We start from the raw sequence: 12,046 nt of genomic DNA on the forward strand, positions 1-12,046 counted from the left end.
ACCTGTGTGCATGGGTAGCTCACATTTCGCACTGAATGCCTGCCTGGAAGCACCCACAGTCACTAACGGCCGCAGTTCATGTGTGAGAGAACTACTCCCTCCCTCCCATTCACCCACAGGTTGAAATAAGTTCAGATGTATTTGACCAAACAATAATACACTTCTGTTGTCATTAGCCTAAAAGCTCTGTCAAAATTAAAATGCAACAGTAAGGAAGCAAGCCCTAATAGAATAGGCAATAACAAGAAGCTCTGTTAGTCAAGCATTTCAACAACAGCTTCATAACAGTTGGCTCATTTTAAAAACCACTGGAGATTTTCACGAGTTTAGTGGCAGTGGCTGCAAGGAACAGCCAAACGTTTTACATCTTCATTTTGCTACGCACAAAGCTACTTTAAAATTCACGCTCTGCGCCGTCCAGTTCATAAACATTTGAGATTAAAGGATAGTTCTCTTCTTCGCCCTGATTTCTGAGACAAAACTAGGGAACAGTGAGGCTAATTCTGTCATTCGCGAGTCTCATCTCAAACCTGTTTCCTTGCAAAATCATTCAGGAGTGAATCATTTCCCCCGTTTTTCAGTTATATGAGTGATTAGGAGCACAGCACCACCATTTTGGAAAGGAAAAAAAAACACATAACACAAGGCGCTGATCTCATTTTGGAGACAATCTAAGAATTTGCACAGTTGCAGATGCTTTCAACCACGTCAGATTTATTTTGGTAATTCCGCCCACCTTTATAAACCACCCTGCGCTGATAAAGATCACGGGGTGATTCACAATTCATCATAAAAACAAATGCAATAAATGTATGTAGTTCATCAACCCTGAAAAATGAAGTAGAAGCCCAAGAAAGTAAGCTCCTAGGAAGAGGGTGATGGCAAGCAAGTCAAACAACTACTCCAACACCACGCAAAACACCTTGGGAGACAAGTACATCTTTAGCTGGCACTGAAAACTCCATGTTGAAGATGACTGATGCACTTCCAGTAGAGGGAAGTTCCACAAATAGGGTGCTGCCACAGAGAATCAGAGAATCTTAGAGTTGGAAGGGACCCAATGGTCATCTAGTCCAACCCCCTGTGATGCAGGAATCTCAGCTAAAAGACCTTGTCCCATCAGCGGGACCATGAGAACGGCCTCCCCATGCAGATCCCAAGGTCCAGGTTGGCAGAGGAAGGGAGATGTTTTAGATACTGAAAGCCTCTGGGAGAAAAGGGGATGCAACTTCCCAAATCAATGGCAACATTTGAAAATGCCAAGCTAGATTATAAGGTCTCAGACAGTAAGGGAAGAGAATACTTGCTCTTACAAAAAGACCAGTAGTTATAGCTATATTAAACCATGGTTTGCTTTTTAAAGATCTCCCTTATTTATGACCAGGTGACTCAAGAGGTCAAACTTTTCCTAGACCACAACATTTTAAGCTGTAGGCGTGGCAAGGGGGTTGCATGTTTTTTCCCCTTGGTTTGCCGTGAGGTTGAAATCAGCAAGTTGAAAACTAGAATGTCCCTGAGGAAGACAAGGTGCTTCTTCTCCTTGGCATGCTAGTGTTCTACCTGTGGGAAGCTTATTTGTAGGAGAAGGGTTCAAACATTCCGGCTCCCATCCCTTATGCATTTATCACTTGTGTTTATAACCTTTACCAAATGGTCTCTGGGCAGCTTACAAATTACATGGCAGGGAGACCACTGATCTCAGGTGGCCTTACTTCTGAGTAGATGAGCCTAGTATTGCACTGACAGCCTCCCACCTGCAGCAGCAGCCAAGGAAGCTTTGACCACTTGGTGCTGATTTGGGGGGGGGCATATCTGGATGCCTCTATTTTGGTGCTGGAGGAGACTCTTGAGAGTCCCATGGACTGCAAGAAGATCAAACCTCTCCGTTCTTAAGGAAATCAGCCCTGAGTGCTCACTGGAAGGACAGATCCTGAAGCTGAGGCTCCAGTACTTTGGCCACCTCATGAGAAGAGAAGACTCCCTGGAAAAGACCCTGATGTTGGGAAAGATGGAGGGCACAAGGAGAAGGGGACGACAGAGGACGAGATGGTTGGATAGTGTTCTCAAAGCTACCAGCATGAGTCTGATCAAACTGCGGGAGGCAGTGGAAAACAGGAGTGCCTGGCGTGCTCTGGTCCATGGGGTCATGAAGAGTCGGACGTGACTAAACAACTAAACAACAACAATTTTGCTTCTAGCGTGACATTGAAGTCTCGCAGAAGTTCACTTGCATCATTTTAAATCGTAACCAGCCCAGTAATGGCATTGCCTGACTTACCCAGAGGTTCTTGCCCTGTGACTCCACAAGATCGTGTCTGCTGCATGATCAGTCTTAGCTAAATAAATGCATAGCAATTGTGGCACCAGATGCAGCTCTCCTATTGTGCTTCTGTCATAGATAAATTATTTTTTTCTAAGCCTTGAATGCTTCTTCCCCTAGCTCAGTGGTTTTCCACCAGTGTGCCATGGCACTCTGGGGTGCCTTGAATGATGGTCAGGGGTGCCGCGGGCAACACTGGCCTCTGTCCCTCTTTCCTTCCCTCCCTTCCTCTGATGCCCTCTCTCTGCCTCCTAAAGGCTTGCACAGCAGTTCGTTGCAGCAGCCCTGGCTGCAAGCTCCCCAGACAAATAGTGCCTCTAGGGCTGGCCAGGGGCTGATTCCTAGGCCCTTGTGGGGCAGTGGGAGGAGACACCTCTCTTTGGGGCAGGGCGGGCAGCTCAGAGACCAGGGGCAGCAGCAGCAGCGGCTGCCCAGAAGACTCCCAAGGAGAGGGGAGAGGAGAGGAGGCTGAGGGAACACTCCACAAGGGAGGGTGTTTGAAAAAGGGTGAGGGGCTGTCAGTTCTGCAGGCAAAGGGTGGCATAACTGGGCTCCCGAGCCCCACAGGGGGGGTGCCGCAGAAAGAATGGAGTTGGTCAAGGCAGCTGTGGACTCAGAAAGGTTGAAAACCTCTGCTCTAGGTAGTACACCAATTGCTACTCTGAAAGCCATGTGGAATTGCAGGCTATTACCAGCGCCTGTTGGCTCATGTGGTGTTGCTAGTGAAAGCCTGTCCTGTTCTTATCTACAAAAAAGCTTCTCTCGCAGCAAGAATCATGTACACACACACACACACACACACACACACACACACACACACACACACACCACAGCATAACAGCAGTACCTCAGTTCCATAACTTGAATATGCAAGTATTGACTGGTTTGGGCAAAGTGTACATTGGGGTTATACTTGACTCCCACCCTATACACACCCACACACCAATACAGGTGATCAGTGCTTTTTAAAACTAAATAAATAAATGAAGTTGTTACAGTAAATGCCCCACACTTTTAGCATTTGGGAGGGTGGTACTGCGTACCCTTGAGTACCCTGGGGGGAGCACTGCCTGAGGTGATTTTTTAACCTAACTTGCGCCACTTCGTGCCCTGTGTATTCCCTAGCAGTCGGACGTATTTTACATGGAAAGAAGCCACACACAGTAAGAGATGTTTTTAACATCAATAAATCAGAGGGTCGACTGTTCTGTAATGTTTCAAGCCCTGTCACCTTGTGACTTTATTTTATTTTTAACAGAGGGGTTTTTACTGAAATGCCATTTGTGTTGGTTAAAGGTAAAGGGACTCCTGACCATTAGGTCCAGTCATGGCCGACTCTGGGGTTGCGGTGCTCATCTTGCTTTATTGGCCGAGGGAGCCAGCATGACTAAGCCGCTTCTGGCAAACCAGAGCAGCACACGGAAACGCCGTTTACCTTCCCACCAGAGCGGTACCTATTTATCTACTTGCACTTTGACGTGCTTTTGAACTGTTAGGTGGGCAGGAGCAGGGATCGAGCAACGGGAGCTCACCTCATCGCGGGGATTCGAACCGCCGACCTTCTGATTGGCAAGTCCTAGGCTCTGTGGTTTAACCCACAGCGCCACTCGCGTTGGTTAGACCCTCCCAATTAAAATGTAAAGGAGGCTGGGAATATAAGGCTACACATCGAAATATTTGGTGCCTAACCACGACCCAAACTCTGAATTTGAATATCAAAAGGCATTCATTATAAATAAATAAAAATAGTGTTTGTGGGAGGGGGCATTGTTGTTTTTTTGCTTTGTTTTCTGTTTTATTTATTTGTGCTTTTATCCTGTATTTTTTATCTCGTCAACTGCCCTGAGATTTTCAGATGAAGGGCGGCATATAAATTTAATAAATAATAAATAAATAATAAATATTTCATGCTAGCCTTACTTTGAGTAGTTAGGTTGACATTAATAAATGTGACCAGCTTAAGTTTATTAATTTTAGTGGGTTTACGCTGCATAGGAAAAGGCGAACCACAGCCGAAAATATATATTTGTGCTGTTATGGCCTCTAAGGTGAGAACGCATTGAGGTTTTTGTTTCTGTTCATGCCTGCAATATGTTTTGAGCTAAAGGGAAAATACACATTGGGGGTTATTACCATAGCTGTCAACTTTTCCCTTTTTTAAAGGGAAATTCCCTTATTCCGAATAGGATTCCTCACAAGAAAAGGGAAAAGTTGACAGCTATGGTTATTACAGATTTCACACACTACTCCTATATTATTAACAGTAGCCTAGTTTCTTAAGTTTTACATGAAATGGAGTAAAATCAAATGCCATATGTTATCTGACTCCATTTCAGGTAAAAAATAAAAATTAAAATGCTACATGTAAGAGATACATCTAATTGTGTTTTCAAATCCCCCAACACCTTGTAGTTCACATTATTAGCTAATTTTATCAAGGAGCATATTTAAAGCACATGCACACAAGTAATAATCATAGGAAAAATACAAGATAAAATGTTGCAGTAGAATAATCAGTTTACAAGAAACCATCAACTAACTCCTCAATTATTGCTTATCAGACTGATAATTCAATAACAATATATAATCAACGGTTTAATAGAGAGGGGAATGGAGAGATGTGATTAAGTCCACTGAGAATAAAAATAATTGTAAAAATAAAAATGGCCGTAGCTTAATAATATTCTACCTGCACACACACACCCCGGCAAGAAAAAGACAGGTTAAAAAAGCACTTTCTGCAAGTACTGTACAGGAAAAGGTACGGTAATAAAGCAATTATAGAGGCTTTTTTAAAGAAGAAGAAATTAAAACTTTAAGCAATGTATTTACAAGTGAATAGAGCAAAATAGAATCAAAAGGGAAAGGTGTATGAATTGATTGAGCCAGCAAGGTTTTTTTTGGGGGGGGGGTTACATGTTTATTACAGCCTCAGGTTTGTGCTCTGCTTCGACAAAAACAATTTTGCAGTAGCGATATTTTTCTCACACTCAGGCAGATCACCCACTGCGTCCCATTTTGATCATATGAGCATGGTGTGTGTGTGCGTGTGTGTGTGTGTGTGTGTGTGAGAGAGAGAGAGAGAGAGAGAGAGAGAGAGAGAGAGAGAGAGAGAGAGAGAGAGAGAGAGAGAGAGATGGGGGCTAAGCCGTTAGTGCCATGAAGAGAATGTTTGGGGCACTGGGATGCTCTTCTTCAAATAAATCAGTACAATAAAAGCCAATCACTAGGCAGAAAGAGAAAGCCAGCCCTCAGTGTCAGATTTGGGGGTATGGTTAAAGGAGTTAATTATTAAATTGACATCTAATAATATAAATTGCATTACATTTTTACATTTCTACCTCTACAGTGGGCACTGTTTGAGTATTTTGCCTGAAGAAACAACAACGTCTTACATTACCTCCAATTTTAAGAAGGTTATCATATGTATCTTCCTTTTTGGTTTATTATTATTATTATTATTATTATTATTATTATTATTATTATTATTATTATTATTATTATTATTATTATTACATTTATTGCCCAGTCTTCTCCAGCAGGTCCCAGGGTGGGTAAAAAGGATTTGAAATTCAGAATTAAAAAACAAGTCAAGCAAAGTCTAACACCCACCTTGGTGAGATGTCACACACACACACACCCATTCCCCCAAGATCTATTTTGTTGGGAAAAAACCAGAAGGTGGCAACTTTACTATTCTCAGCATTCACCACAGCGTCACTTCATCAGTGGAAATGCTGTCAGCAATTTCCGTTTCTGAGCAAAACTGAAAACAAACACTACACAAAAAGTCCAAATGAACTGCTCTCTGTTGTGCTTTCTGCACAACTGCACAACTGTTGTGCTTTCTATCGAATGGGCCAAAAGTTCAGCTTGCTTTGCCAGCGCCATATGGACCCCCAGCAAGCTGACTAGAGATGTCGGATGCAAACCCATTTAGGATGGAGCTCAAACACTGGGAATCTCATCACCAGGAGTACACCAGAGATATATTCTATCTCTGATCATGAGCGAGCAACACAGCAAGGCTAGCTGCTGACAGTCTGATCTGGCAAGCAGTCAGTCTCTAAGAGAAACTATCTTAATCAATCTTAAGCTTTGTAAGCTCCTAATTCAGTCCTGGACTTTGGCCCCTTGCAACTACTTTTGTTATTTTCTAGGCTGGCCTTCTTGCTTTCAAAGGGCTCTTGAATGCTCTCGATGGATATTATTTTGGACAAGCAAGGATGCTAATTTTTGTAGAAGTTGTACGCAGACATCAATGACATCCAGGCACATGACGAAACAAAAAGCCACAGAACTAGATCTACGGAGAAACTATATGTGGAAAATCAATGCATTGTGTGCATCAGATGGGTGGAGTACTGTTGTTGTTGTTGTTGCTGCTGCTGCTGCTGCTGCTGCTGTTAACACACACATTTTCTCTCAGTTGTATGCCTTCAGTTCATTTGCCTTTACTTCCAGGATGCCCTCATCCCATATATGCCCACTTAACTGCTTTGATCTACGGAACTGGCACTGTTACAGGTAACACATAATATTTGTTAATTCACTCATAAGAAAGTGATCTTTTAGTGTGGCAGCTCCTAAACTTTGGCATCTTCACTGTTCTTTTTTTGGCACTTGCTAAAAACATCTTGGGCAAGCTAGACATGTAGAAGTTGACATGTGTTTTAGTAAGTTCTTTGCTGAACTATTTATTTTACTTGGGAGGTTGCTTTTTTTCATACTTGATTTTAACTTTGCCCTTTATTGACAATGTTAGTGTTTTGCACTGCTTGGAGGTATGATCCACAATCAAGCAGTGTTTTGTTAAATAAAGACATGTGATGCCACCAAACTCTTGGGGATGTTGTGAGGATAAAATTGGGGTTAAGCATGAATGGAACCTGGAGGTCCTGGAAGGGTGGGTACAAGCATGTATGGCACCTGGAGGTCCTGGAAGGGTAGGCAGGCTAAAAAATGTAAATATAGATTTCTAAATTGTATTTTAGTGGGAGACCAGAAGAAAGAGCTGAGTCTTCATTTTCCTCCTGTGGATCCCTGGAAGGATCTATTCCTTCGCACCATGAAAGCAAACAGTAAACAGTATCACGGTGGGTTACACATCCTTCCTTCTGAACAGCCATAAAAGATTTTCATAGCCTAACAAGTAATATATAAAAGTCTGGAAGGATAAAGTGAGGTGAATACAACTCCATCATTATCGCTACACTATTCAGCTGTTCCTACCATCAGATGAATGCAATCATCGTTGTCAATAGGAATGTATATATAGATACATAAAGCATACACAAGAATGTGTATCTACATCTGTATATTACCCATCACAATCCTAGGCAAGATTACTGAGAAATAAACTCCACTGTGTTCAATGGGGCTGAACTCCAAATAATAATAATAATAATAATAATTTATTTATGTGCTGCCCAGCCACTCTGGACGGCTTCCAACAACTTAAAACATCAAGCACAGTAAAACATCAAACATTAAAATGGCAAAGTGTGCAGAGAACTCTGAAATCATGCTGTTGCTCATTTATGTCATAAGCTTAGACAGGTTCCTTTTGGTTGTGATGGCTTGAAGTGCCGCAGAAATGTTGCAACCCGGAGTCCCTTGTTGTAGCCTATGAAACAAGTGGTGATTTTTTTTGGGGGGTGGCGGGAGGAGATGCCTAAGCTTTCAGGCAGGCAAGATTCAGAAAACCTATCACCCATTTCCTTTGCTATTTTATAGGGCAACCTTCTCCTCGGAGGAACGAATCGCTTTCTTTCCATTTCCTTGAACTCACAACCTGTTCAAATTGCAAACAACTACTTTGCAAACAAGAGGGTCGAGAAGGGGCGCGGGGTGTGTGTTATTTTATATATATATATTTCCCTGTCTTTCTTTTATACCTTTTTAATCTTCATTTCCCCAGATATACAGCATAAGATACAGCCTATTTTATCAATACAATGTCAAGCGTCCTCGTCTTTCTTACTGCACAACTACAGTCATTTTAGGGAGAATTGTTTAGTAAGGATTGTTTAGTAAGAATTGTTTAGTAAGGAAGCCTTGTGAGATATATTAAAAACAGCAGCAGCACAATTTTTCTGCTTTCTTTTCAGCCAGAGAGTTTTCTCTGCTCCCATTCTCCACTTTTATGCTGCTAGTATAGACCTAGGAGTGATCTCCCTCTAGCTTTAAAGCCAACGCCTTTAAAACTATGGTTATTTTAAATTTTTTTGTTTTTTTAAAAAATCCGCTTTTCTATGACTCCTTCGTTCCTAAAAGGAAAAGAAAGAAACGCCAGCAAATTGTTCTAAATTGCTCGGGCTGTGTTTCTCAACGCGATCAGGGCGACTGACGCCAAGTGAGGAGTTCAGCTTCCTCTCCGAGCCGACCACATCAAAGGGAAAGGAGAAACCAGCCAGAGGCTGCGCTGCTCTCGAGGAGACGCCGTGCGCCTGGATCGAGTCCAGGGCAGGGAGAGGAAGGAAGGGGCGAGAGAGAGAAAGAGAGAGAGAGGGAGGGAGGGAGAGAGAGGGAGAGAGAGGGGGAAAGGAAGGAAGGAAGGAAGGAAGGAAGGAAGGAAGGAAGGAAGGAAGGAAGGAAGGAAGGAAGGAAGGAAGGAAGGAAGGAAGGAAGGAAGGAAGGAAGGAAGGAAGGAAGGAAGGAAGGAAGGAAGGAAGGAAAAAAGAGAGAGAGAGAGAGAGAGAGAGAGAGAAGGAAGGAAGGAAGGAAGGAAGGAAGGAAGGAAGGAAGGAAGGAAGGAAGGAAAGAAAGAAAGAAAGAAAGAAAGAAAGAAAGAAAGAAAGAAGGAAGGAAGGAAGGAAGGAAGGAAGGAAGGAAGGAAGGAAGGAAGGAAGGAAGGAAGGAAGGGATTCTACTAATTAGATGAAGACCCCCCCCCACTATGGACTTCATCTGGTCTTAACGGGGATCCACTAGCAGGGATGGTATAACTCGTATTCTTGCCGCTCAGAGATTATTATTTTTTTAAAAAATCAAGCTTTTGATGATGATGACAATGATGTAAGGCTGCATTTGGGGGCTCATTTCCCTGAGTGCGGCTCTGCACTTTTGCCCCGGGGGCCCGATCCTGAGCTCTGTCCCGATCCTTCATGCAGCCGCTCGGAGACAACTGCGCTTAATCTCTCCGCCCTCGAACTGGAGCGCAGAATTCGTTGCTAGGGATCCCTTACTGGTCAGCCCCGCTTCCCTCGGGCAAAAACAGCTCCCTACCGAGACCGGGGCGGGTGGGGTGTGTTCTCCCCCATCCCCTCGACTAATCCAGATCGACTTCGCGCTCGTCCTGTGGCTCCCACCCCCACTTTGCCCTTTTCAAATATATTAAAAGAGAAATTACTCAGGTATAGTTTGGCTCTTTCAAAAATCCGCTGGGGAAATCCAGAGATTCTCACACCTTTTAAGCCTGAATCGCTGAATTTAAGAAAGGAAGCGTTTTCTTTCTTTTCTTCTTCTTCTTTTTTAAGGGGACAATTTGGGTCAGCAAGAAGCGGACTTGTTCTGCGATTCCTCCTGCCTTATTATTAAGAGGTAAACAGGGGCGTCTGAAATCGCGTTTCATTATGAACCGTGCGCGCAAATCATCGAACGTCTGCAGGCAAAAGAAGGTTTCTCTTTTCCCCATCCTCACGGCAATGGTCGGAGATGCGGGATAGGGTGGGGGTGGGGATTAAAACTTGAGAGCCAGGGGAGAAATTTAAGGAGGGAAGATGGGGGGACACACACACACAGTGAAGTGGGCAGCTGAGATCTTTTACACACATCCTTGGGAGTAAACCCTGCTGAACGCAACGAGACTGCCAGGACTGGGCTGTGAAGCGAGGGCCACAAAACGCTCGGATCCTGTCCCAATGCAGCCCAGAAACGCGTCCACCACCCAGCCCTTCCGACAGCTCCTACCTGGGGAAGCCGAGGGAGAAGGCGGCCTCCACAAATCCTCCAGCTCGGCGGCTCGGTCGCAGAGGCTGCCCTCGCAGCTGGGAGCCGACTCCGAGGTGCCGTCCGCCCCGTCGGGCAGCTGAGATTCCGGGGAGAAGCGGCCCTGCGAGGGCTCGGGCTCCGGTAGGCTCAGAGGCATCTGCCCCGGAACCTTAGTGTCTGCCAAGGAAGAAAGAGAGAGGAAGGAGAAAGATCTCGTGAGAAGCCTGCTTTCCCGTGTACGCCCCGTCGCACAATCCCCGTTTACAGGTGCCCGAAGAGAAAGCCAGCCAACCTACGCGCTACTTTCAAATCCACTTTTCCCCTGTTGGATCAAAAGCGCAGCTACTCCGTGATAACTATAGATAGATATATTTATCACGCGGTAGCTGCCCTTTTATCCGTTTGTTCTACCTGTGAAAAAGTGGATTTGGGAGACCGGGTAGTGAAAAAGCAGATATTATTAAAACTCTTCCTGAAGGTAATAAGATAAAAGGACACTAATCTAAACAAAAAAACACTTCAAAATAAGATTAAGACTTTTTTTTCATAATGCAGTAAGATAAAACAAACTAAATAAAAGCACGAGGTAACTACAGATACATGCCTGCGTATCAGGCGTCAAATGGAAAATCATCTCTATTTGCCTATAACCACCACCTCCGGCGACTTGGGTGTTCCGTCGAAAGTAAACCCTGACCCGCCCCTGCCCCTCGGTCCGGAGGCGCCCGAGGAATCCGGGCCAAAGAAACCGCTTTGGCTCTCACCTGCGCAGATCTGTGCCAGGACGCTCTCCAGGCTGAGACTGTACTCCCCGTCGGGGGCTCGGGGCTGGTGGTAGCTGTGCGCCTTCTTGCTCTTCACCAGAAAGGACCTGGGCATGGTGCCTCGCGGGGTGGACGGTGCTCAGACTCCGTCTCCTCCTCCTCACGCTTCTCGGGCCACCAGTCCCCGCGGCGCGGGCTGCCTCGGCGCGTCCCGTCGAGCGGCGGCGGCGGCTCTCTCCAAGTCGTCCCCAGTCCTGCGGGAAGTGCTCTGCGAAGAGGTCGGGCGAGCCATTGGTTACCAGGGAATATGCTGGAGGGGGCGGGAGAGGGAGGGAGGGAGGAGCGTGGCTGACGGGCTGGATGCCTGCGACGGAAAGAGGACGCCTCTACCCTCCGCCAGGTGGCATTCGCGCAGGTGGTCAGGCAGCCGGCTCACCTGTCAACCGCAGTAGCCCTGCTTTTTTCGAGGGGACGCACGGGCTTCTCCCCGCTCCCATTTCATCCTCACACAAACAAACCCTTCGGGAGAGGTGAGGCTGAGAAAGAAGCGGGGGGGGGGCACCCGTGAGCTTCCTGGCCGAATTCGAACCCCGCTCCCCGATTTCTGCTGCGGCACTCCAACCACTAAGCGTGCTCTCCTACAGGTTGCGACTTGTTCCAGAAATCGACCGCGCGAGACAAAGGAAGTATGATTTCTCCCTTCTCTTCTCTTCTCCTCTCCCTCAATATTCATTCATTCATTCATTCATTCATTCATTGATTCTCTGGCCTGGCCCCCGAAGGCTACTTCACATGTTAATGTGGGGAGGAGTGGGGCGCTATTGCGGGAGAGGGCCAAATTCTCCTCGCAAGGTTCAAGCGCGCAAAAAGCCCAAGAGGCGGTGGCTGACGCAGATCTTCAAAGAAACAACCGCAAAGTTTGGATCCCCACCACTTATCTAAACTCTGCAGTACCCGATTCTCTGTCTCTGTCTCTTTGGTGGCGCAAATAGCTCGGGAGCGCTGCCGTACAGAATCCGTTCATCAAGGG

The 12,046-nt window shown here is 45.5% G+C and overlaps 1 protein-coding gene and 1 long non-coding RNA gene across 4 annotated transcripts in view; one reads left to right on the plus strand and one right to left on the minus strand.

The window, feature by feature from the left end:
• Nucleotides 1–12,046, minus strand: part of GFI1 (growth factor independent 1 transcriptional repressor) — a 40,080-nt gene that overhangs the window by 12,104 nt on the left and 15,930 nt on the right. For all 3 annotated transcript variants that reach the window (XM_081194080.1, XM_081194082.1, XM_081194081.1), the window contains exons 3-4: nt 11,017–11,284; nt 10,232–10,429 (exon numbers count right to left, since the gene is read on the minus strand). In XM_081194080.1, coding sequence (XP_081050206.1) covers nt 10,232–10,429; nt 11,017–11,131 — 313 coding nt within the window. In that variant the 5' untranslated portion in view covers nt 11,132–11,284. The remainder of the gene's footprint in view (nt 1–10,231; nt 10,430–11,016; nt 11,285–12,046) is intronic.
• On the plus strand, nt 6,742–8,342 carry LOC308586949. Its single transcript, XR_014008163.1, has 3 exons — nt 6,742–6,847; nt 7,315–7,416; nt 8,057–8,342. It is a non-coding gene; the product is annotated as an uncharacterized lncRNA (long non-coding RNA).

Source organism: Podarcis bocagei, assembly GCF_964188305.1.
Source record: "Podarcis bocagei genome assembly, chromosome: 5".
NCBI lineage: Eukaryota > Metazoa > Chordata > Lepidosauria > Squamata > Lacertidae > Podarcis > Podarcis bocagei.